Raw genomic sequence first — 25011 nt, forward strand, 5'->3', positions numbered from 1 at the left:
CTCAATCCATTCATCCCCTAGTCTGTCTTGATACTGGGTGTTGCCCCAGTGCAGGTGCAGGACCTTGCACCTGGCCTTGTTGACCTTCATGAGGTTTACATGGGCCTTCTCCTCAAGCCTGTCAAGGTCCCTCTAGATGGCATACCTTCCATCTAGTGTACCAACTGCACGACTCCAATTGGTGTCACCTGAAAACTCGCAGACGGTAGACTCGATCCCAAAAGTCACCACTGCCTTTAACATATTTTTAAATTTAAAGGAAAATTTAGAATGTAAAATTATTATTTTTTTAGTCATTAGTGAGACATATAACCAAAAATGGGAATTTTCACTTCCTAGGTAAGAAAGCCATTTAAAAAATCATATCTATCTACTTATACATCCCCTGCCATGGCTGAATTCTAGGTCACTAGTACAGAACAATGAGTACAACCTGAGTACAAAGCTTCCTTATAGTGGCCTTCCAGTACTTAAAGTGTGACTACAGGAAAGATAGGGAGGGACTCTTTAACAGGGTGTGTAGTGATAGGACAAGGGGTAATGGTTTTAAACTGAAAGAGGGTAGATTTAAGGATTAGGTATTAGGAATAAATTATTTACTGTGAGGGTGGTGAGACACTGGAACAAGTTGCCCAGAGAAGCTGTGGCTGCCCCCTCCCTGGAAGTGTTCAAGGCCAGGTTGGACGGGGCTTGGAGCAACCTGGTCTAGTGGAAGGGTTTGAAATAGATGATCTTTAAGGTCACTTCCAACCCAAACCATTCTGTGAATCTATGACTGACCTTTTTGTAACAGAAAGTTTGAGATCATCTTAAAAGAAGGTGAAATATATATATATACATATATTTTTCCAATCATGAAAATTCTTCTTCCCCTTCAGATGGGGGCTAAATCTTTAACAAAACATTCCCCAAAGGCGGCACTGTGAATCAGAACTATTTCCTTTGAACTACAGAAATAGTAGTCTGCTGTTAACTCCTAAGGAAGGTAGAGGCTTGTACTGACTTATGTCTCCCTTTTTTTTTGCAAGGAGATAACCACTGAGCAGTTTCCAGAGATGCTCTGTGTAACTGAAAGAATGAAAGGAGTACAGAAGAATTATGCTGCACAGTGCACCTTGTTGGGAAGGTGGCTACGCATTACTATCCTCCACATTTTTTGACTGACATGAATTCAAGAGAGAAAAAAAAAAGGGGGGGGGGGAATCATTACTACTGTGATTTCTATTCTTTTTTCTTATGTATAATGTCACAAAATCACACAGACCATTGCTCCTGTAAGCTGTGCTTAGTGAACATTCTAGAGACTCTCTGAATGCCTTTATTCAGCCAACATACCAGCACACAACTCTGGTCAGCCCCATCACATGAATTCCTGTACCACACCACCATGTTGTATGATGGGATGGTATGGCTCTTTGCCATTCCTCTTCCCTAGGTGGGGCATTGGGAGTCTTTCGAGGAAATTCTCAATAACCCTCAACTGATTTTTCTCCTATAGAAAAGATTCTTGATTAAAACAACTGCCTCACTGATCAGACATCATAAGTAATGTATTTTCTTCACCTCCTCCTTTTGCTTTTGCTAAAGAAATAAAAATGAATCATGAATGTTCTCTTCATTGATGATTTTCTATGTATTTTTTGCTGATTGGATGCCTCATTCATAAGGTGTTACACTACAAAGAGATAGGAAGTGCCATCAAACAGCACACTTACCTTTACCAGTAAAACTCAAGCTTAAGAAAACAATTTGCAAAGAAAGCTGGAAAGAAAGAACCCACAAAAATGACAACTTAGAGGTTTTTAACACTGAAATAAGTACTGTAAAAGCCAAAAAGTTATAGAATTAAAATGTAATTGATTTTTTTATGGCATAATTCCAAGGATTTAATGCTTCAGTGGATGACTTTTGAAAATACTGACAACGTGGCAATTTGAAGGCTTGTTTATGAAGAAAAAATATGATGCATAATCCTTCAGAGGACTAATTAAAGAAAATAGCACCGTTAACTGGAGTCAAATGATCTGTTGAAGGATTTGTTATCACTGTATCAGTACATTAATCACTAACTCTTCTTTTTATGAAAACTTTCAGTCATTTATAAGTGTAACTCATTCATTACATCACTATGGTTCTGCCAGATTTTCCACAAAGGATTATTTAAAGTTTGATCAGCTTTGTTACTGAAGTTCTTGTTGTTGCTTTAGAAAAGAAATCTCCATTGATGAGCACATGGAAATTGTGCTGCCCTCCTAATATCAGTTTCACAAGGTATCAGTAAGTGAATCCTCAACTCAGTGGTATGTAAAATGAGTTTTCTGCTTATGAGAGCTTTCTATGAATGGAAATCTTCAAGATGTAGATATACAAACTACATCTTAAATTCAGGACACTCATCGTATCTGTCACTCCTGTGGCTATGTGGCCAAGCCAGCAGACTGAAAAGGAGCAGGTGCTGCTTCAACGATCCTTTCTGCTTCTAGCTGGAATCTCTTCAGAACTGTTCATTCACTACTCATCAGGCAACACCTGGACAGACCTCAGAAGCAGACAGCTAAAGAAAATGATGCAACAGTTGGCATTTAGCACTCTTTTTGATCGCACTTCTCATCATTCATTTAGTTCTTCTAATTTGCCTATTTATAATGGAACCTGACACCAGGAATATTTGCCAGATGATCTATGTGAGATTAGCAGAAGATACACATTGTAACACAATTAACAAAACAGAAACTATAACCCAGAACTTCTATCTATCCAATTTCTCTACTCTCAAGCATAAGCTTTTCTGTATCTCCTCCCTCCTGGTTTCTCTCTCTTAGGTTAAGTGAAAGCCTTAAGGACTATGAAAACAGGAATTCTTTTCCCACTAGGAAGTATCAAAATACAATTCTCCATCCCCTGCCTCTTATATAGCCTTCACTTTGTATGAGTGTTATCATTGAGCTTCTTGACAGAAAGATGGCAGGGTTCGTACTACATCCTATTTGAAAAGTAAACTACTTCATTTGAGATTACTTTTTGAAATAGGAAAAAAAGTTCAGATGCTGCAGAACACATTTAACACTAAACCCTATACAAAAAGAAGTGCCTAAGCCCTAGCACTACCTAAGCCTCTAATTTTCTCCTAAGTTTGTAATTGCCTCCTAAGGTACATGCCTCCTCATGTACTGAGAAGAGAGTCTGGAAAAGTAACTCAGGGCTTTTCATTCTGTGATGGTAGTGAAGCATTTCCCACTGCAGTCCCTACGTCCTTCTGTGAATTCAACTCCAAAGCTGCAGATGGTCCCTCTGGCCCCCAGCACTAGTCAATTTGAAGAAAGCATTACAAGTAGAAATATTAAGTTAAAAAAGGCTGGAGCTTCACATACTTTCAGTTTTATCTAGCATCTTAAGGCACTTGTGGAGTCCTATAACCCCACCCAAATTGCACCAAAGCAGTTTCTTGGGCATACAGAATCTAAGAGAAAAGAATCTAAGAGAAAAGATGCTGCCATCTACATCATATCACTGTATATTCTGGCATTAAAAAGGAAAAAAAAAAAAAAAAAACCATAACAATTTTCTCATTTGCAATGTGTTAGATATCCATTTAAATACTATTTCAAAACAAAGTGTCTCTGGTTCAGTTAATTACCTTTAATTAATAAACTATAAAATGAACAGAACTGCAAGGTGGACGGTAACAAGGACAAGACTGCTTCTACTGCAAGTATGCTGGCTCACTAATTCTGTTCACATTTCACTGATTTGAATATATCATCATTCAGTATTTTTGGGTAGCTGCCAATAATTAAATAACTCAATTAAGCACACAAGTGAATGGGTGCATATTAGCATATCATAGACAAAAGTTAGAAATACAGTCATGTCTTTTTTCTGTCTGATCATAAACTTCATGATCTTCTGTAAGTGCTTAATTCTGATTGTGAATAGAATGCAAGTATTTCTCCAGTTGTTAAATGCTATTACTCTACAGGTTAAACAAACATATGTGCAAAAGAAAGATACAAAAGAAATGTGACAGCAAAGCAGGAAATAAAAAATAATCTTTAGTGTAGGTACAATTAAACAGACACCGTAATGCCCATCAGTCCAAGTCACTGATTTAATTTCAGTAGAATTGATTCTAAACCAAATAGAGCAAACCCACCACATTTCCATACCTAATCATAAAATAATCTGAATGAGAGGACAGAACTCTTGAGAGTATCAATGCCATTACTATTGCCCCCAAAAGGAATCTGCTAATGATACAGCACTTTTCTTATAACAGCACTATAAACCTCTCTTTACCTCATGCTTATTCAGATTTTTCTGGTGTTAATCTTGGACCACAGAATATGCACTTTAGGAAAATCCAGTTACAGAAATTAGATCTTGATCACACTTGTTTGTCATCTTAGTGATATACTTTATTTCCAAATGGAATTACTTTAGAAATCCAAAGACTTTACAACATTCTACTTTATTGACATCCTATGGTTTCACCCAGGAGGGGAAATTGAATTACATGAATGCCATACTTCTTCACCAAGCACTGTAACTGACTTGGGTCAGCTCAGATAGTGTTTCAGTGCCTTTTGGGAGATAACCCTTTATCAGACATGAGGAGCCATTTGGCAAAAGCATACGTTTGAGATTCTCTATGAAAGAATACCAGGGAAATTACAAGATACCTAAAGGATAGGAACTGGCTCAAGGTGGACGCTTCTTGGGAGGAAAGTGAAAGATGAGCAAGAACCCTACTGAGACTGCTCCGGTTAGTACACAGTTGTTTCCAAAGCACACAAAGGGGTTCCTTGTTCCCTGGCTGGGACAAGCATTACTGTTTTCTGAAGCCACATTTTACCACCTATTTTGTTCAGTGGTGTTACTGTTCCCCGCTTATTCTTTTTCATTAATGAGCAGCCAGAGTGACAGTGTGTAATGAGGGCTGGCTGTTCCCAGGGGCTGAGCAGCCACAGGGGACCCCTGGCTAGCAGGGCTGAGGCTCACCAGCCAGGACCCACCCCCCTGCCCTCAGCGAGAGAGCAGGGCAGGCAGGGTGTCACCTCCAAGCTCAGATCAGCCAAGTCTGCAGAGATAAAGTACTGTGGTGATAAACATCTGGGGTCAAGCTGGGAATCAGTCTGTGGGCCAGGGTCAGGGTGAAGGTCAGTGAGGGAAACCAACATCAGACACAGCCCCATGACCGGTGGGCAGGTTCATAGTGACAAGGCAGTGCCAGGGTCAGTCCAGAAGCCAGCTGGGGCTCAGGGTCCACGACCAGATGAACGGGGTGGGTGGCCAGGCTCAGGCAGCTCCAAGCCCTGAGGCAGCAGGAGCTGGGGCTCAGGTGGGGCTGAGCAGTAAAGCCTCAGATGAAAGAAGCTCCCATGGGTTTGGGTTTGGCCCTGCCTGGGACATTCACCCCAAGCGGGTGAAGACTCCAGTTGAGACCTGGAAGGTGAAGCCTTCAGCTGCATTACTGTATGTTGGTCCTGAGCCCTGGCCAGGATTAGGCATGCTCTCAGGGCCCTTACTGAACTAGCTGTTTACTAATAACATGTTTGGAGTGCTAATCACTGTATCTAACCGTTGGAGATACTGTTAGATCTGTTGGCCAAACACTGACAAACAAGTTGTCAACTAGGCAATTCATGCAGATGAGAACTTGGTCAGCCTCAACACTGCTACCCTTCCCCAACGGTCAGGTACTAGCTAAGAGTCATCATACTGAAGGTTTACATAAACAACAGTTTGGTAGTTTCCAGACTTCCTGAGACTATACAGGATATTTGTTTGTTTTCAACAAAAATAAGCATTTTCAAAGAGGAAAGTTATTTCAAAGGTTAACTGTAACACAAAAAAAAACCCCAAACAAATCAGTAATTACAGAAATACAACCTTCAACTATGAAAAAGAATACTTGAAAAATAATCAGAAATGTATCTTTTTATTTGTAAAATAAAGTATTCTGGATATGAGAATATGTTAGTAAGTTTCGCAGTTCCCTGAACCATGGTAAGTTTAAAGCCTTGAGCAATCAGCAGGGAATCAATTGTGCATCAGTCCTCTCTTCAGTGGAGATGCAGGTACTGGAGTTGTGTGAAAGTCTACTAAGGCCACAGGATGAACAGCAGATGGTTGCTGTACAAGATGAAATTTCTTTTTTTTTTTTTTTTTTTTTTTTTCTGAGCTATGAGACTGAAATATTATCACTGTTACCCTAAATTTCTTCCAAATATGTAAACTCAACTCTGAAATGCAGTTTTCCTCCTATCTCTCTTCATTAGCAGAATCCACATCAAAGAAATCACAAATTATGCCAGGAAGAAGGCTTACAAATTAGTTGCAGTAAATTATAACAGCTTTCCATAAAATGGAAAACATAACCCAGCACAAACACTTAGTATTCAAATTCCCCTAGCATTATTTTTCTATAATTTGAGGTAACCATTTCAATCATGAAGAACTATAAAATGGTACCTTTTCAAATTAACAACCAGCAGTAAGGCAATTAGATACTAAACATTTTAAAAAACAAACATTTGGGGAATTAGATATGAATTTATGAGCCTCAGCTTAAACACCTGTTTTTAAAAAACTTACCATGTGTAATAGGAGAGAGAAAAGGGGATAAAAAGAAAATGACACCTGTGCTTATGTTCAGACTGCCATCAAATAAAAACACAATTCTTACCCACTCCAAAGTAAGATTAGTAAAGGAGGAAGAGTGAGCAAATCCTGATCGGGTTCCATCACAGTATGAATAAATAAGACTCCTCTGTTATCATTACTGTTATTTACTTATCTCATATTTTCTGTCACATTATTTACTCTAACTAGTTCATATCACATTAAAATCATAAAGCTAGATGCCATGATACTAATGAAGGCAGGATTTATAGAAAATTCTGCCACTGCTCTTCATCTTAACAGTAGATGTAATGAAAGCAAAGAAGGCTAAAAAATTCCAGAAATTGGAAACCTTAGCTGATTTAGGGAACATCAAAATGGCTCAACCAAATTCAAAACATATGGCTTTAAGAGAACTAAAAACGTAAGACTTCCCAACCTAAGAATATATCTGAACGCAACATGGGGAATTTACCAAAAGCCTAAATATCCCTCCCCTTTCCTCCACCCCAGAATATTCTTCACTAACCTCCCTCTAAAAAAAAAAAAAGAGGGATATTGTCAGCATCTCATAATTACAGTGCATACACATTATGTTTGTTCCTTCATGTTCTAAGCGGAAAAAAATGCATTCAGGAAAATATTTTGGAAACTAATATTTGCTCTCCTTCTTCCAAATTAAATAGAAAGTATCAGTAATATAAATTACTGCAGCTAGGAGTAATTTTTCTACAACAAAAATGGAAAATCAATCTTTCATTTTCAGCATTAAGGATAATTAGAGTAAGATTACTTTTAATGGCTAAGAAAATAATAATCACAGCAAATTTTTCATGGCATGGGTATTCATATATCAGTTATCAGAACTTGATGAACCAGAAAAAAAAAGAAAGTGTGTAACAGTTGTGTACATGTGGATACAGCCTATCAATTTGGAAATGAGAAATTATCTTCTTAGAGGAGCATTATTTTTAACACTACCTATGCCAGTAGTTATAATATGCACATCAATTTAATGAATCACAAACTATGTGTTTCATGTCCTTCAGACAAAGTACAGAAATAAAGGTAACTACTGGAAAAGGTTTTTCATAAGAACAAGTGAGTTTTGCAAGAGAGGTTTTGAAAACCCCCCCTTGACAACTTCTTTAAAACTATTTCAGAATAAAGATTCATGAGCTGTAAAAATTGTTATAGAAGCTGTTTTGTATTATTATCAGCACTGTATTAAGACACACTGATGAAACTCAACGAGAGCTGTAAAACAGAGTAATAGTACAGATAGGTTTACCTCCTTGGAAAAAGTACTATTTCATCTGACTTGTTATTGTTCCATAAAAACCCACTGTAAAGTTCAACCTTCCTGCTAAACCAAATTCTAAATGGCCATAAACCAAGACGGTAGAATTGAGATTTGCAAAAGCTACTATGCAGTATATAAACTGCAGAAGTGATCTCAGAATAACTGCATTGCTTTTCTTTGAGCATTCTTTCCTGAAGATCAATAGACAACTGTATCGGTCAACATACAAAACCAGTTTTCTTCACTTTTTTTTGAAGGATGTATTTCCCTAAGTTTGTATTCTCTTATTCATCAAAGAACTAGAAAGAATCTGAGGATCTTTCAGGAAAAATACAGGAAATAAACTAAAAAAATAAGAAAAAAACCCCAACTGAGACAGAACAAGACACTGAATGTGAAATCCTTGAACACAAGAAAAGGAAAGTCAAGTTTATGTCAAAACCACTGTATTTCAAGCATGTTAAGGAAACTTATAGCATTCCTCTTTACCTAATATAGTAAGTTCAGCTCCCAAATCAAAGTACGCTAAATCCTGTGTTAACCAAATATATGCAAACAGAGAAATTATCTGCCCTTTATCAGATATGCCCTCCAAAAGTGAGAGTTTTCTGTATGCTCAAAGGCAAACAAAATTGTGTGATAATGTAGTTTTACATTTAAATGTTCTGTATGATTTAAAGAGAAAGGAATGCAAAAGCACAGTCATTATGCATGCATAAATAAATAGTGGTTAAAATAGGCTAAAATATTTTCACATATGCAAGAACACATTTTTACTTCCACCTGTGTGCTTGAAGAGGTATGTATCACTGGGTTTGGGAGACTACAGATGTATGTAAAAATGTCTAAGAGTCTCCTTGAACTATGTAAGATACTTAGCTACATAGTTAGTTCCATTCTGACTTAACTTCAAAACATCCACCTATTTCCAGTTGGATGGTTTCTTTTCCCCAGGAGATACAATATTTAACTCATTCTTTTGTCAACATCCACACGCTAAGGTATACTCTCTGCCTGACTGTTCATTTATATACCAAACAGTCCTTTCAAAATAATTTCTAAATTATAGTGGTTAGTATGCAATACTTTTCAAAGAACTGCAGTTCACAACAGAGCTTCCACCAAAGTAGTACTTTGTTCAAAACAAAAGCCTAAGATCCTTCATCCTATCCCTTCCAAGACACATCTGCTCATCTTGCATTGGCTTTCATAATCTTTAGATATGTTAAAACCACTGAAACAGAATAGAATTAACCTGGAAAAAATTCAAATAAACTGCTACATTAGCTTAATTTGTGATTGGAAAAGAGCAGGAAAAAGGCAAAGCCACACAGAAAGGAAGAGAGAACACCCACATCTCCCACACATACACAGCTTTGTGACACCAGCAACCTGCTCACTTGACTCAGGTGTAACAAGAAACTGCAGCCTTAATTTATGAGATTTTTTTTCAATGTGAATATCAGTAAGCTCTGCCTGCATTCCAAATGAAACAGATGATGTCTTTGAATTAGAAGTCATACAACATTATATAAATGTAAACAGTTGAAATGAAGAATGTTGCATTAAGTTTTTTACATCAGCTACACACTGTTCTTTAAGAAGATATTGCTATCTTCTCACCACTAACTCATTATTCAGAATAGCAAAAGTGCTGGGAAATCTCTGGTGGCAGAAAAAAAGACAGTCAATCAAGGCCACACAATGCGAAGTGGTACAGACACACCAAGTGGCCCCACTAAATATTAGCAGCTTCTATTACTACTTGTGTACTCTTCTGAATGCAATATTCAGCTTTTTTTTTTTTTTAATTAATTACTTTGGCTTGACAAAATTTTCCTATGCAGTCAGTGGCACTCTACTCTTTGCTGCACCTTACTGTATCTTCTGTATCTTCTTCTGAAACTCAGAAGTTCAAGAATTAATTATGCAGTGTCCTCCTCAACGTGTCAGAACTCCTTTTGAATAAATAGGCCTATAATTAAGCAAATAATTCTACTATTCATACTTTTTAATTTAAAACATGAGCACATTGAAATAAGGGAAAAACATCTAAGTCTACCATTTAACTTCTTCACCTTGCTTTTGCTACTTGAAAAGTACTGTAAGTCTACAAGTTTTTCTGCTGGTCATTCTGTAAAACACTCTAACTTAGAAAGAAACACCCCTTTTCACTTTGTTCATTTGCAGAAAAGAAATCCATTAAAAGTCGTATTTCAACTTTCACAAGCAACACACTCCCAGAGAGATCTAGTCCTTCAGTGTGCTTTCACAGAATCACAGAATGGTTGAGGTCTGCATGGACCTCTGGAGGTCATCTGGTCCAAGCCCCTGCTCAAGCAGGGCCACGTAGAGCCAGTTGCCCGGGACCATGTTCTGATGGCTTTTGCATTTCTTTAAGGATTGAGACTCCACTGTCTCTCTCTGGGTGACCTGTGTCAGTGCTCAGTCACCCCCACAGTGTATGACCATTGCCTGTGGTCCTGTCACTGGGTGCCACTGAAAAGTGCCTGTCTCTGTCCTCTTTGCACCCTGCCTTCAGGTATTTATATATATTCATGAGGTCCCCCTGAGTCTTCTCTTCTCCAGGCTGAACAGTTTCAGCTCTCTCAAGCTTTTCCTCCTACGAGAAATGCTCCTGTCCCTTCATCATCTTGGTGTCTCTTGTTGGATTCTCTCCAGTGCGTCCAAGTCTTTCTTGTACTGGGGAGCCCAGCACTGGACACAGTACTCCAGGTGTGGCCTCGCCAGTGCTGAGCAGAGGGGAAGGATCACCTCCCTCAACTTGCTGGCAGTACTTTGTTTAATGCAGCCCAGGATTCTGCCTTCTTTGCCACAAGGGCATGTTGCTGGTGCATGTTCAGCTTGAAGTCCTCCAGGAACCCCAGGGCCTTTTCTGAAAAGCTGCTTTACAGTTGGTTAGCCCCAGCAGGTACTGGTACCTAGGGTTGTTCCTGCTCAGGTGGAGGACTTTGCATTTCTTCTTATTGAACTGCATGAGGTTCCTGTCAGCCCATTTCTCCTGCCTGTCCACGTCCCTCTGGATGGCAGCATGTCCCTCTGGCATACCAGCCACTCCTCCCAGTTTTGTGTCATCCCCAACCTTGCTGAGGGTGCACTCTGCCCTATCATCTAGTTCATTAATGAAGATGTTATACAGGATCAGACCTAGTACTGACCCCTGGGGTAAACCAGTAGTCACTGGCCTCCAACCAGACTCTGCCACTGATCACCTCCCTCTGGGGGTGATCTTGGTCTTAATAATCACAATGGATACACTATATAGATCACTGACAACCCTTTTAGGATTCCAACTGACTGAAAGGACAGAACTAGTAATAGCAGTTACTTCATTACGAACTGGTGATGAGATCCATGCACCACTCTAAATAGTACATTAAATAGAGTATTTACCATGTAAATAAGGCATTCTGAAGTCCTACCTAATTTGGCTCCTGAATTCTTCCTTAACATTTAAAACTGCTCAAACAGATCCATCTTCTTGAGAATTCAGACACTATTACATACATCTGATGCACACACCTGATGCAAGAAAAGCCCTACCCTTCTTGGTGCGTAGCTGCTTCTGTGTGTACAGTTTGCTTCTCCACAGCTGAAATGTCAGAAGACAGTGGACTTCAGCAAATAAGTTTAATTCTTTTGTGTCTTGATCTTGTAGAATAATATCATGTCTCTGTAATGAACTCCCAAGAAACTTAAGTGCAAGCAATCCTTAAAGAGTAATTCTACTTTTGATGGCAACTACAAGAGATCTGCTACTCCTGGAGATACACATACATCTGTAACAAGCCTTATGCCATTGTAAATATTAACAGAAGATCTTGTTTTATTTGATAAACAGTAGCTATTTAGGGATTCAAGAGCTATTTCCAACTGAACTCACTCTGAAATCACTTTCAGTGCAACGGTATAAAAATAAGCAGCATACAAAGAACAACATTTACTGGTAGATTTTGCGGGGTGCTTTCCCATCCTTATACACATATTACGTGCAGTTTACTTTGTGCTCTAATGGAGACTCCACTCCAGCAGTCAAAGGTTGGAAAAGAACACTGAAGAAAGGAAAGTATATGTACCCAGTATCCCCTGAGAAAAAAAACATGGGGGAAGGTGAGATGCACACACATTATGTACAGAAGGCTAGGAGAGAAAACCCCCTCAGCTCAACCATTCAAGGAACCTCATGCACACACAATGGACAGTACACTGACAAGAATCCCAATTACTTGAAAATAATTTCTCTCAGGATCAGATACAATAACCTTTAACATCTAAAACTCATGAAGACTGTTTCTTTAAAACAGACTCTTAAACTATGATAACATATGCGCATTCTAGTATATGCATACTGTCATCAGAATAGTTGTGATAAGAATAGATTGTGCTTCTAGAGGTTTTGTTGGAGGACTCCTGAAGTATTTTATATACCTACATGACTTGCTCCACTTAATTAAATATACTGTAGGTAGGAATCCAGCTCAGGGGAATCTTCTCCCAAAAATGACCTGCCCTATGTCAAAACACAGCGTGCACTAGAAGTTAATGTGTAACTTACACCCCTAAGCCCCTTTAACTACAAAGTCTGTACTGCAGTTTGTATTATCCAACTATCTTTTCTTAGTAATATTAACAAAACACACACACACACACACACACACACACAAACATATAAAGAAATCAATCTGTTCTTCGAAGTCGTGTTGGAAAACGAAGTCCAAAACTAAGTGGACCATTAAAAATTAATACAAAATTACATGCCAATAGAGAAACCATTCTTTTTATGATGTTTTCCATATTTACACAAGATCATTTCACGTCTGGAGTGGTTAATAACAGGACACAGTCCTTCACTTTAACACTCAGCTTCAACTTGACCTACTTTCACTCTCCACACTTAAAGCTTAACATTATAGAAGCAAATAGACATATACAGTACACATAGAGAAAAGTTTCAATTTTCCATACACTGCTAAATGTATTTTGATCACCATAATGTTTATTTTATTAGTAAGCTTTAGATATGTTTATTCTTGGTAGTCTATATATGAAATCTAACTCAATGGTAAAATTTTTTCATGATGCTTAAAGCAGACAAGCCTTAAATCCACTGCCCTTCTACACACAGCCATGAACACACACACACACACACACACAGAGGGCAATGACATGCGAAAGGACAGTAGCGCATATTTGCCAGCAATTGCATGGAAGGTATCAGTACACTACAGTTTTCATCTTTACAATGAACAGATACCTATTTTCTTATTCTTTCCTACCCAGGAAATCTACATGAAAAAAGTTTGTTGTGATGTCATTACCTTTAATGCAAGTTTCTTGGAAAGGAATTTGATGGGAATTCATGAACCACATGCACCATCCTACCATTCCATATGAACACATGTGCTGGCTCCAAATCACTGCAGGATCTTTTTATGTTAGGGTCATCTTACCAAGGGGAAACCTACTTGCTCTGAACAACGTATTCTGTTTGTGATACAGATCATAACATATACTGGTGGAAACCTCAGGTGCTTCTGAGATAATCTCTGAAGATACAAGTATGTAAACCACTACAAATTCCAAAGGAGCTACTCACTACAGCAGACACATGATTTACTGCAATCACACGAAGCTCCACGCAAACTAATCCACACCCATGTAGGGAGGTAGTAAGCATTTAATACCAAAATAGTCCAATTTTAACAATGTCAACTAATTTACCACAAGAAACAATTTTAACAGCTCAATCTAATGGCAGAAAGAAACAACTGTTCAGCAGTGTTTCTCTGCCCAAGTAGAAACACGACAACACGTTGCTTAAGCATCTGGTAGATTTTGATGTTACACACATGGTAAGCTATTTCAACATAAATATTTAGTATAAAACCTATATAAAATTACATTCCCGATTAACAACAGCAACAAAAGAACCAAAACAAAAAATCTGCATTTAAAATTTATGGCTATATTATGACTTGTTTCCTTTTAGGAAGTTTAACTACCTACATGATGTCATATACAAAGATGAAGGCATCTGGTAACAAAAAAGAATAGATCAGAAAGGCAAATACTTAATGACAAAACAGCCTGAAAAAATAAAATGGAATCAAGCCCCATGTTATATTCCTTACTACGACCTTTGACAACCACCTAGTGTTTTCCTGGTATCTTCTGGCCAGAATTCTGTTATGAAAGGAAAACAAAAGCAAAAAGCCTAGCTTGCATACTACGTCTTCAGCTAATTTGTCAAAAGAATCTGTCCATATTAATCATCTCTTCACCATTATAATGAGAAACATTTGCTGGCAATTCTTTTGAGCCTCTAAAAAAAAAGTTGTTTCCAAACTCTAAGGAGTAACGTCTCCTCTTCCTCCCAGAATAATTTTCGCAATGTGGACAATGTGTGCATGGACCATATGCTGGTTTTCATCTGTGGTGAATATAAAGATAACACAACAATTAGCCTGTTTTCCTTAGAGAGAGGAAAAATGCTCTATGAATTTCTGCTGCAATATCATCGTAGAAAAAGTGACAGCTAATCTCATGACTATTTTAAAATTTACAGTAGCTCTGACTTGTAAGTCACTGATAAGCAAGAGGTTCACTCTCCCTGGTTCTTCTTTACACCATTTCACTCCTTTTTAATACTTTATTCCACTTAAACTGGTGGAGGCTAAAATACTTAAGAGGCAATCACAACCTGCTTCACAGTACTTCATTGTGCATAACTGTAATTCTACAAAGGTATTTAAGAGCACAGATTCTGACTCTTACTCTATGCATATAGTCTTCATAGATTCTTACTCATAGATTCTTAATCTATGCTGTGTTTGTTGACCTGTGAGAGCCTATGTTCAAGAAGGGTTTCATACTTGTCAGCCACAGCCTACAAAAATATTGTAAACTCCAAACATTATTTGTATTAAAGTCACACTGACTACAGTAGTAAAAGTAAGAAGAAGAATATAATTATAGGCCTACATGAAGTTTCTAACTCACAATTTTATAAAACGTTATTATTACAGAATATTGGAATTCCAAATCTGGGGAAACAGAATCCATTAAAAAATTAAGATGTTACTTCAACAGAAAGGCAATTTACTACTGCATTCATACCCAATTCTAATAAAATTTTATTATTGTGCTATATTAATGTCTTATGATAAAGCTTCTGATAAAGACACTGAAAAGCCACAGTGCAAAGACCCAGTTTTTACAAGTGTCCCATAAAGTGTGACTTACACCCAGAATACTATAGAACATAGCCAATCCTTTGATTTTCACATGAATACACAAAATGTTAGCAATAAAGTCAGGTATATCCAAATTATCTTTGCTGAAGGATGCTTTAATCGAAATAATTTACTCTCCTAGTTACCAGTTTTTGTCAGAAAACCCTTCCTCTGAGATCTTCCATTTAATATTTTTTTTTCCCTCCTAACAAGGTACTTTTTAAAATTTTTTTTATTAAGAATGGAGCACTTCCATCTCCTGCTTCATAAATTTTGGTTCTTTTTCCTACCTTCTACTGTTTCAGCTGTGTTTGAGGTAATTCCTTTTTCTCAATTTGCATCCCACATTGCAATATGGCACTCTATTTTTTAATATAAATGTATGGAAACCAGGAATGCACATGCAGCTGAAGTGCTCACTTAATATTTTCAGGACAGAGATTTTTATTTAAGAGGTTGCTCAACAATGACACTTTGTTTGCTAAAATGTGTTTACTTCACAAAATGTACTTTTTTCTAGGTGTGAGCATAAGCTAATGCTTACACCCTTTAAGAGTATTATCTTCCAATTTTATTCTAAACGTGATCATGGAAAGAAATACCATAAAGACAAGACTGAACCAGAAATATTAATAAGAAATATTAATATTAATAAGAGCAGATTTTCAATGTCATGGCCTTTAGAAAAAAGCTACAGAAAACTTTGATCACTGGATATAAAATAATCTTTGGTACTCTTTGTTCAGGTAGCCTTATGTGCCTCCATTATTATAACATATTTTTAAGAGATTTTTTGAGAAAAAATTGTAGAAGTAGGCAGGAAACCTGAAATTATACACAAATTTGGTTTAGTTCTCTGCTAGCACAAAATGACTTTAATTTTTCCCTTTTCTCATTAGGATGCAACACCTTGACAAGTACAGGACACTGTTATGGAGGATGTATTCCTTCTGTTACCTGACAGAATTACTGCAACCCTCTCTGCTAAAAAACCTTAAAAGCAAATCCTGTAACACCTCTAAATTTTGAGGACATAGGAACATAACTGAAATGCATCTCTAATACTAAGATGTGAAACTCTGTTACCAAATATCAACAGATGCAGGCTTTTCTCCAGCTTTCAGAATTAAACTAAAGAACCTACTGAAAATCTGCCTAAATTCTGCTTAAAAAATACTGCCAATTTCACTGACATATGAATCACAGGCCTTCTGCATGATCATAAATAATAATACTGAGTGGCAAATAAGTGGCAAAAGAGTCATTTCACGCTTATGAAATAAATACAGTCATTTTCTCTTAGTACATTTTTTACGTATTATAAATTGTCACTTCTTACTGTGGATTTAACTTCCTTAGAAAAAATAAAAGATATATTTCAACATTTAAAAATGCATGTATCAGACTTTAATCATGCTCATGACAATTACAGCTTTGGGGCAAAAATCAACACATAGACACCATGACTACCAGGTGCTGCTTGGCATTCCTACAAGCCTGGCCAGATGGATGGGTACCACGCAGGTAATTCACAGTGGGATCCTCTTTGGAGCTACAAATCTAGCCTAGGAAAAATTGCAATAACTGAATTGCTTGCCATAACATGAGATCAAAGATGTTAGAAAGTTAAAATATATGTAATATGGTTAAAATAGCATTTCTACAAGTCCTCAGGTATGCACTGAGCCTACTCAGGGGCCTTATGTACCAGCCATTCCATCAATGATAAGCTGAAGAACATAAACTGCATTTTTTCTAAAAGATTATAAATAAATATGAGAGAGTTTTCCATTAAAGAAATCACTTGCAGATATCTTTTTAATGGCCTCAGTTTTTCCTATTTAAATTCTATTATCAGAGTATCATTAAAATTCCAAGCAGGCAGACTTGGTTTACATGAAATGGGATGTGGGCCAGGCCAGGCCTTTTGTGACACAATTAAGACTGTCCCTTTCAAGGGCAACGTCACAGAAGGTGAACACTAATTTTACTAATACAGTAAAGGAGGATGAATGACTGAGGGAAGGAAGGAAAGCAAACTACACAGAATATTTTTTTTCTGTGAAGTTTTCTGTCATATTTAACTTTCACTTTCTAAATCAGTTATTACAGGGACAGCAATTTGCATAAAAAGATTAAAGATTGTACAAAACATCAAAGACTGCTTTGCGGCTATAATAGGAAGAAAGAAAAAACAGTCTTTGCAGATGTCAAATGAATTTTAAGGAAATGATCAAAGATATGCTGATAATAGCACAATGCATAAAATACCCCCAACACTACGTGTCAGAGTGCATATGCTGTTTCTGAAAACACCTTAATACATCTCCACTTCCCCATATGAAAGCCAGAGATCCATGCAAATTAAAAAGGAAAGCTCATAACAGTTTTCCTTAATTCTGAAATACTTTTTTGAAATAATTAGTTTTTACCAGATGGGAGAACTAAAATCATCATAAAATATAGCTCAAACCAAAAGGTATTCCAAAACAAAACAATTTAAATATTTTATAAAACAGCTGCTCTAAAGCAGCAATTTACACCATGTAGCAAACAACCTTTTCAATACTGTTTAATTTGGTTCAAATTGCTGGTCATGAAGCACTGAGTACACTCTACGTTGGGTTTAGTTCACACAAAGTATAAGTAGCTATTAGTCACTCAGATTATATTTCATAAATTCTTGAAAACCTACACACAATATATGTAATATGGATATTTAAAAACCCCTTTTATAATAAAGATTCCTGTAACCCAATACTCTCAGCACTAACAGTCAGTATTACCATGGACATCCTTTCCATTAATTCAAATAACCTATCAGAACGAAACTTGAAAAGTCCATTAACCCTAAAGGAAATACTCTTTAATATTAAGACTGATGCACACCAGCACAAAGTCAGTCATACAATGAGATAAATACAGCCTGGGTGATTGGATTTTATGGATAGATGCCGATTACTTGCAGCATTCTGGGAAACCTGAGTAGTCAAATTACTTGCGCACTGCAGCTCAAATCATCAACCAACTAGTCATAAAACTAACATGATCCTAGATGAAATGTTAGTATTTCCACTAATCTAAGTTAATACTAAGACTAACTCAAGTCAACAAGACCAGAGAGAAGTGGGTCCACTTCATTTTCCCCCTGAAAATAAGAAAACCAAAAAACTGACTTTGCAACCAGTGACAGTAGAAAAAGTCTGTCTTAGAAATTGTCCTCCATCATTTTGTAAGGGGGTTATGATACATCTGAATGTAGTGGTGATGGTATGGATTCAAGTCCTGGAAAGACATACCACACAGTCATACATGTCTGCGTGGTTACCATCAAAGGATTTAGCATACCCTTATGTGCATTTACACCTCAAAGATGATGAGATCAAGTACAGTAATGGAGAAGTGATCAGGAAGGTCATTTGGGACCATATTTCTTCCACAGAATATGTACTAGAAAAATTATTTGACCATACATAGTTATATAAAACTATACATAAATGAAAACTTAACTTTATAAATAAAAGAGCCAAATGAAACAAAAATGTCAGGAATATGGAGCTCCCTGTCTTCAAATTAAAAACAGGGAATGAAGAGAAGATGTTTTCCAGACGATGTTTTCCTCTTTAACCTTAACACAGCAAAACTAAGAGTAAGTTCTGTTATCATTTAGTATGCAGTAACATACTGCAATATAGTTTTACATTTGCTAAAACAGGCCTGCTCTTACAGTATGTACGTTACACAAAGGCAGAAAAAAGTCATGAAACAGAGCATTAAACATTTAAAACAAATACAGTATAATAAAAGACATAAATTTGCAAACAGATATAAAAAGATTTAATTTTGAGTTTTATAGCCCTTTATTTTTAACTTAAACAGTTTACATCAAAATACATTTATCCACACATCAGAAATAATATTCTATGCTTTCTCATATGTTCTACAATGAATTTAAGCAATATTTTATGTTCAGTAAAGTGTCAGTTTGGTTGTCAGCAAGACATTAACCTAAAATATGTATTTGCAAAACCTCATTCTTTCAATTCTAAAATTATATGAAATGGGTAAGCACAGACAAGTGTAAACAAATCATATTAATTTGGAGAAAGGGAATATACTTTCATTTCTTACAATTATTAGTAGAAAAGAACTAGGACCTTGGAGTAGGAAACTATATGTTGTTATGCTTTCTAAAGGTCTATAGAACACAGAAGGTGCTTTACACATGCTTGAAACCAGTCTTTTTTAAAAAAATCAATAACAAATGGCCTACTCATAATTAAAATGCAATACTTAAGTACAAAATTGTTGTCTTATGAATGAAATAACAACTAGGCAGATATTAACTGCAAAACTACTGGAAGAAGCCAAGGAGATTCTTAAGCTTTCTAAACAGTGATATAGTTTAATATTTCTATCTCTTTTAATTTCCCTCCTGGAGGACTTCCTGCAATAGCTTATTGATTAAAAGGGGGATTTTTATTTGAAGTTTACAATGATGCTGGAATGACAGTACCTTTTTCCATGTCTGTATAACTTACTTCTGAGATATAAAATAGAGATAAAGAGTTGTCATAATTCCTCCAAATTTCATGGGAACTTTACCACTTCTAGACCATCATTTTATGAAAAAAAAAAAAATTATTCATCACACCTTTATGGGCAATGTACTACTGCTTTCAATTCCTTAGTAGTGAAATACAAATAGGAAACCAAAAAGAAAATAAGAGGATATGTTATGAGATGCTGAATGCCATTCTTTCAAGAAAGGAAATATTTATTACAAGAATTGGGATGGAATGTTATTTTAAAGAAACATGTTGCACAGAGCAGAAAATGTTGAAAAAGCTCAGAAAAACAGTGACAAAATGAGCAAGAATGAAAAATTTGAGAAGTTGCACAGGAATATATTTTAAATAACAATATAAACTCCCCCCCTTCAATTCTTCTCAGTTAAATAGAGTTCTTGGAATGTATGGATTACCTTAACAACAGGATTCAGCAGAACAACACCTGATTTCTTTGTAATAACTTGCTTTGTTGTGTAATGATGTTCTATGAGCTGAGGAATAGTTGGAAACCCAGTTCCTTCAAAACGATACTGATTCTGTATGGAGGTAAAAGGAAATAATTGTTTCTCTAAAAGCAATATTTTGAACAAGAAACTGCAACAGGGCATCACCATGCTTCCCTCAATAGTAACAAAACAAAGAAATGGTCACTTTTACAGAACTAGATTTCTTTCCTGATACATTTAATAGCATTTCGATTGAATTAAATGGAATGATAGTTAAGAAGAGGATAAATTAATAAATGCAAAATTACTGCATCACTCATTTAAGGCAACATGATAAAAAAGCTATTTATTTAAAGTGTTAATTTCAAGAAAAAGGACAGTTAAACTTAAAACTCTGACAGAGTGAAATAAAATATTCTAAACCAGAAAAAACAACACTAAATTCCTAGTTACTTAAAGTTCTAAGAACTAAAGAAAACCAATTAAAAAATAAACATCTGACAATAAAATAAACAAGAGGTAAGTAACACAATCCTACTCAGATCTTACTGCATTTACGATGTTTGATAAATGAATAAATCCCTGGCACAGAGCTAAAAACAAAGGCAGGTCAAGCATATACTTCATAGAAAAGTTTGACAAGACAAAATTTGTCTCCGCTTCATGAATTTATTTCTTTTTATATACATAATTGAACACAATGGAAACTATTAAATCTTAGTATTTTCTTAGAAGCATGTAGCATTTTCTTAGCAACAACTGCTATGACATACCATCCTTTCAGGTATCAAGGGGAAAAAAATGCATTTTCATTGCTTATCTTTGCCCATACACTTAATAGGGAAAAAAATAGTAAGGAAGTGCTCATTTAATCCTCTTGAATGTCTTAAATTATACACTACAGCTGATTGGGAAACAGGATAAAGTCTTGTGCCTATACAAGACTCAGCATCTACAGTTAGAGAAGTCTTCTCGCAAGAGAGGAACTGTCATAAACCAGCCTGACAATGGCAACTATAAACAAGTATTGCAATTATAAAAACCTCAAAGCACAGACTGAGATACAAGTTCATTTACACAACTGGGCGATGAAAACCTCCACCACTGGCTTGTCGACTTTTTTCTTTCTAGCCCCCAGGGTTAAATTCCTTGCACAGTAAATATGGTGTCGGTAAAGAAATTTGGTCATGTCAACAATTTTTAACATACCTGATTCTCTATCATAAAAATGTTTTTAGTCTGAATACTTGTTGTTGTTTATTTTGTTGTTTAACTTCACTCACTTATTAAATAGTGACTCAGCTTTGACTGACTAGTAACACTAGTTTCCATTCCTTTCAAATAAGCTCCTTCATATTTCTGTGCAGATGGTCCAAAAAACCCGATGTCCTAAGAGTCTCCCTAGCACAACAACCATTACTGCGTGTTATTTCCCAAGCCCACATCCAGCCACTTGCCCATCTGCTGCCATCTGTGTATAAAGACCTTCAGGGCAGAAAGTGTCCTTTGATTCTCTGTATTTACACAGGATCCTGACCATTATTAAGATCATTAGTTTTGCACTGCCCTGCACAATATCCTTGTTTCTAAATTGGAGAGCCGTGGATTTGATGGATGGACCACTTGGTGGATAAGGAATTGGCTGGATGGCCGCACTCAGAGAGTTGTAGTCAATGGCTCAATGTCCAAGTGGACAGCAGTGATGAGTGGCGTTCCTCAGCAGTCAGTATTGGGACCAGTGCCATTTTGCATCTTTGCTGAAGACACGGACAATGGGATTGATCGCATTCTCAGCAAGTTCACTGACAACACCAAGCTGCGTGGTGTGGTCAACACACTGGAGGGAAGGGATGCCATCCAGAGGGACCTTCACAGGCTCGAGAGGTGGGCCCCTGCAAACCTCATGAAGTTCATCAAGGCCAAGTGCAAGGTCCTGCACATGGGTCAAGGTAATCTCATGCACAAATACAGGCTGGGCAAAGGGTAGATTGAGAGCAGCCCTGCAGAGGACTTGGAGGTACTAGTAGATGGAAAACTAGCTATGAGCTGGCAATGTGCACTCACAGCCCTGAAAACCAACAGCATCCTGGGCTGCATCAAGAGCAGTGTGGCCAGCAGGTCGAGGGAGGTGACACCCCCCTCTACTCTGCTCTTGTGAGACCCCTCCCTGCACTACCTTGTTCAGCTCTGGGGCCCCAAGTATAAGGAGGGCATGGGCCTACTTGAGTGGGTCCATAGGAGGCCATGAATATGATTAGGGGGGCTGGAGCACCGTCCTTATGTGGACTGGCTCAGAGCATTTGGGCTGTTTAGCCTAGAGAACAGAAGGCTTTAGGGAGACCTTAGAGAGGCCTTCCAGTACTTAAAAGGGTCCTACAAGAAAAATGGAGGGGGGACTATTTATCAGGGAGTGTAGCGGTAGGACAAGGGGTAATGGTTTTAAACTGAATGAGTGTAGATTTAGATTAGGTATTAGGAAGAAATTCTTCACTATGAGGGTGGTGAGACACTGGGACAGGTTGCCCAGAGAAGTTGTAGATGGCCCCTCCCTGGAAGTGTTTAAAGTCAGGTTGGATGGGGCTTTGAGCAACCTGATCTAGTGGAACGTGTCCTTGCCCATGGCAGGGGGATTGGAACTAAATGATCTTTAAGGTCTCTTCCAACACAAATCACTATGATTCTGTGATCACTAACAAACAACAATTTGAAAATAATACAGCCTCAAATAAGCAGCAGAGAAAAACAGCATTAGTCTTGAATGACCGCAGTGAATTTTGATGCTTGAAGCTGAATGATTAACTCATTCATCACACACATAGTTTTATTAAGATTAGCCTTTAAAATAATGGTAAAACCAGAGAGAGAGTACTCATGCAATTATAGGAACACTGTTCAAACAGGTTTATGTTTCACTCTGTACTTTAGTATATGATTCAGAAGAAAATTTGTATATGGACAACAAGCTTAGTCTCCATATGGGGACCTGTCAGTGATCCAAGAGTGTGATTTGACTAGTCACAGAGACCTGATTCCACATTGTTCATACCAATGAAAACAAACAAATCCTTTACACTAAACTGTCCACAAACTTCCCTACCAAAATGTTCATGCATACAATGCCTCTTGTTATATGACCATAACACCCCCACCATCTACTAACTCCTTTTTAGAGCTCAATAATTTTTTTCTCTTTTTACATTTAATGCTTTTTTCACCATAAATGCAGAAAATTCACCCCAGAGAAGTACATAAGGAGTTGTGCATTTCTTTAAGAAAAAAGTTTTTAACTTCCATGATTGTCAAGAAAATCTGTCATGAATCCACGAGCAGATGAACATAACGCCCTATTACTAAATGTACAAGCAGACAGATGTAGTGACCTGATGATATTTGGACCGTCCAAGCTATGCAATATTAAACAATGTTAGTGTTACATTTCAAATGTAATTTCTAAGAGTGTAGTGAAATTATGGAAATAAAGATAGCTTTTAATTTTTTTTTTTTTTTGTGAAAAAAAAAAAATACAAAAAAGGAGTTAATTTACAGGCAGGCCTCAAAGTAATACTTATGAAAAAACCCCTCTATTTTAACTGACTTGAAAGTGTAATCTACATTTTTTGAAGATCTACTTGCCACATACAATGACTTACACAAAATTATTTCAGCCACATGAAGTATACAATATGCATTCATTTCTACTGGATCGGGATCAGACTGCTCCAAGCATCTTGTAAGATTCTGTGACTAGGTACAGGAAATTTTATTGCTCTTATTTTCTCATTTGGAACTCTGACCAAAATACTTCAGCTTCATAAAATCAAAATAAAATGAACACTGATTTTATATAAAGGTTCACTTCTACAAGGAAAACTCTAGGTGAAAATTAATGAGAACTCCAGAAGAACAAGTGTCCATAATCACTGATCCTACAGAAGCCTTCCAACTTCTACGAAGTCTGAAAAATATCACTGTGTCTTGTTAAAAAGAAATAAACCAGGTACACAGTACTAACTTCCTCCAGACACACTGCATCAGCTGGGGACTTAGACACAGAAATTCCCTTGGTGTAAACATTGTTATGTGACTAAATTTGTGTATTTTTCTGTGAGTGGGAAATTTTATTACAAGAGACTGAAAAATGTTTTGTCAGCATTACTGAATGAAAACTGAAAATTATTTGCTGTTATGGCACTCTTCAAGAAGACTTTCTAGTAATGCTATGAGAACTGCCACATTTTGAATGAGTTTGAAATTCAGAAAGGTAAAAAAATACATATATATATAAAAAAAAAGTAATGCATTAGGAAGAATACATTGGATAAAGGCATATAAAAACTAACATAATCTTTAAAATGACCAATTTTTCCTAACTTAGAGCAACAAGGGGATCAGTTCCAGTCTGTAGTAGCATACATGCTGTGCAACATTCACAAGTGTTTGTGTTATACTAAACAAAACAATACCCATAGGGCTAAAAAGAACTTAAGCATCTCTACTGCAGCAGTAGCTTCAATTCCCAACTGTATAGAAACCACCACAGATTATCTTCTTCTACGTGATGTTTCCATTTTTCAGGAAAATTCAATGGAATATTTACAGTCTGATTTAAAAGTAGCCTAATTAGGACCAACTATGAAAATTAGTTTAAAAATAAATAAATGTCCATGCATAAATTAGGAGTAACAAGTTCTGGATTTCAAAACTTTTACATTTTTTTTACCTTGGCTTTTCCATGTAAGATAAAAGATGTTGAATAACCTCATATTTCATATTTTTCCTTTGTTTCCCAAAATGTCATTTTCCCCTGATTTCAGCAC

The 25011-nt window shown here is 36.7% G+C and overlaps 1 protein-coding gene across 6 annotated transcripts in view; it reads right to left on the reverse strand.

Moving 5' to 3' along the window:
- FER (FER tyrosine kinase) overlaps positions 1-25011 on the reverse strand; it is a 196971-nt gene that overhangs the window by 74745 nt on the left and 97215 nt on the right. For 5 of the 6 annotated variants that reach the window (XM_032984034.2, XM_042787613.1, XM_042787615.1 and 2 more), the window contains one exon: positions 20162-20284. In XM_032984034.2, the coding sequence (XP_032839925.1) occupies positions 20162-20284 (123 nt within the window). Of the gene's footprint in view, positions 1-20161; positions 20285-25011 lie in introns of those variants that run through there. The other variant, XM_042787616.1, reaches the window with a different exon arrangement.

Source organism: Tyto alba, unplaced genomic scaffold (assembly GCF_018691265.1).
Source record: "Tyto alba isolate M040663 unplaced genomic scaffold, T.alba_DEE_v4.0 Super-Scaffold_13, whole genome shotgun sequence".
Classification (NCBI taxonomy): domain Eukaryota; kingdom Metazoa; phylum Chordata; class Aves; order Strigiformes; family Tytonidae; genus Tyto; species Tyto alba.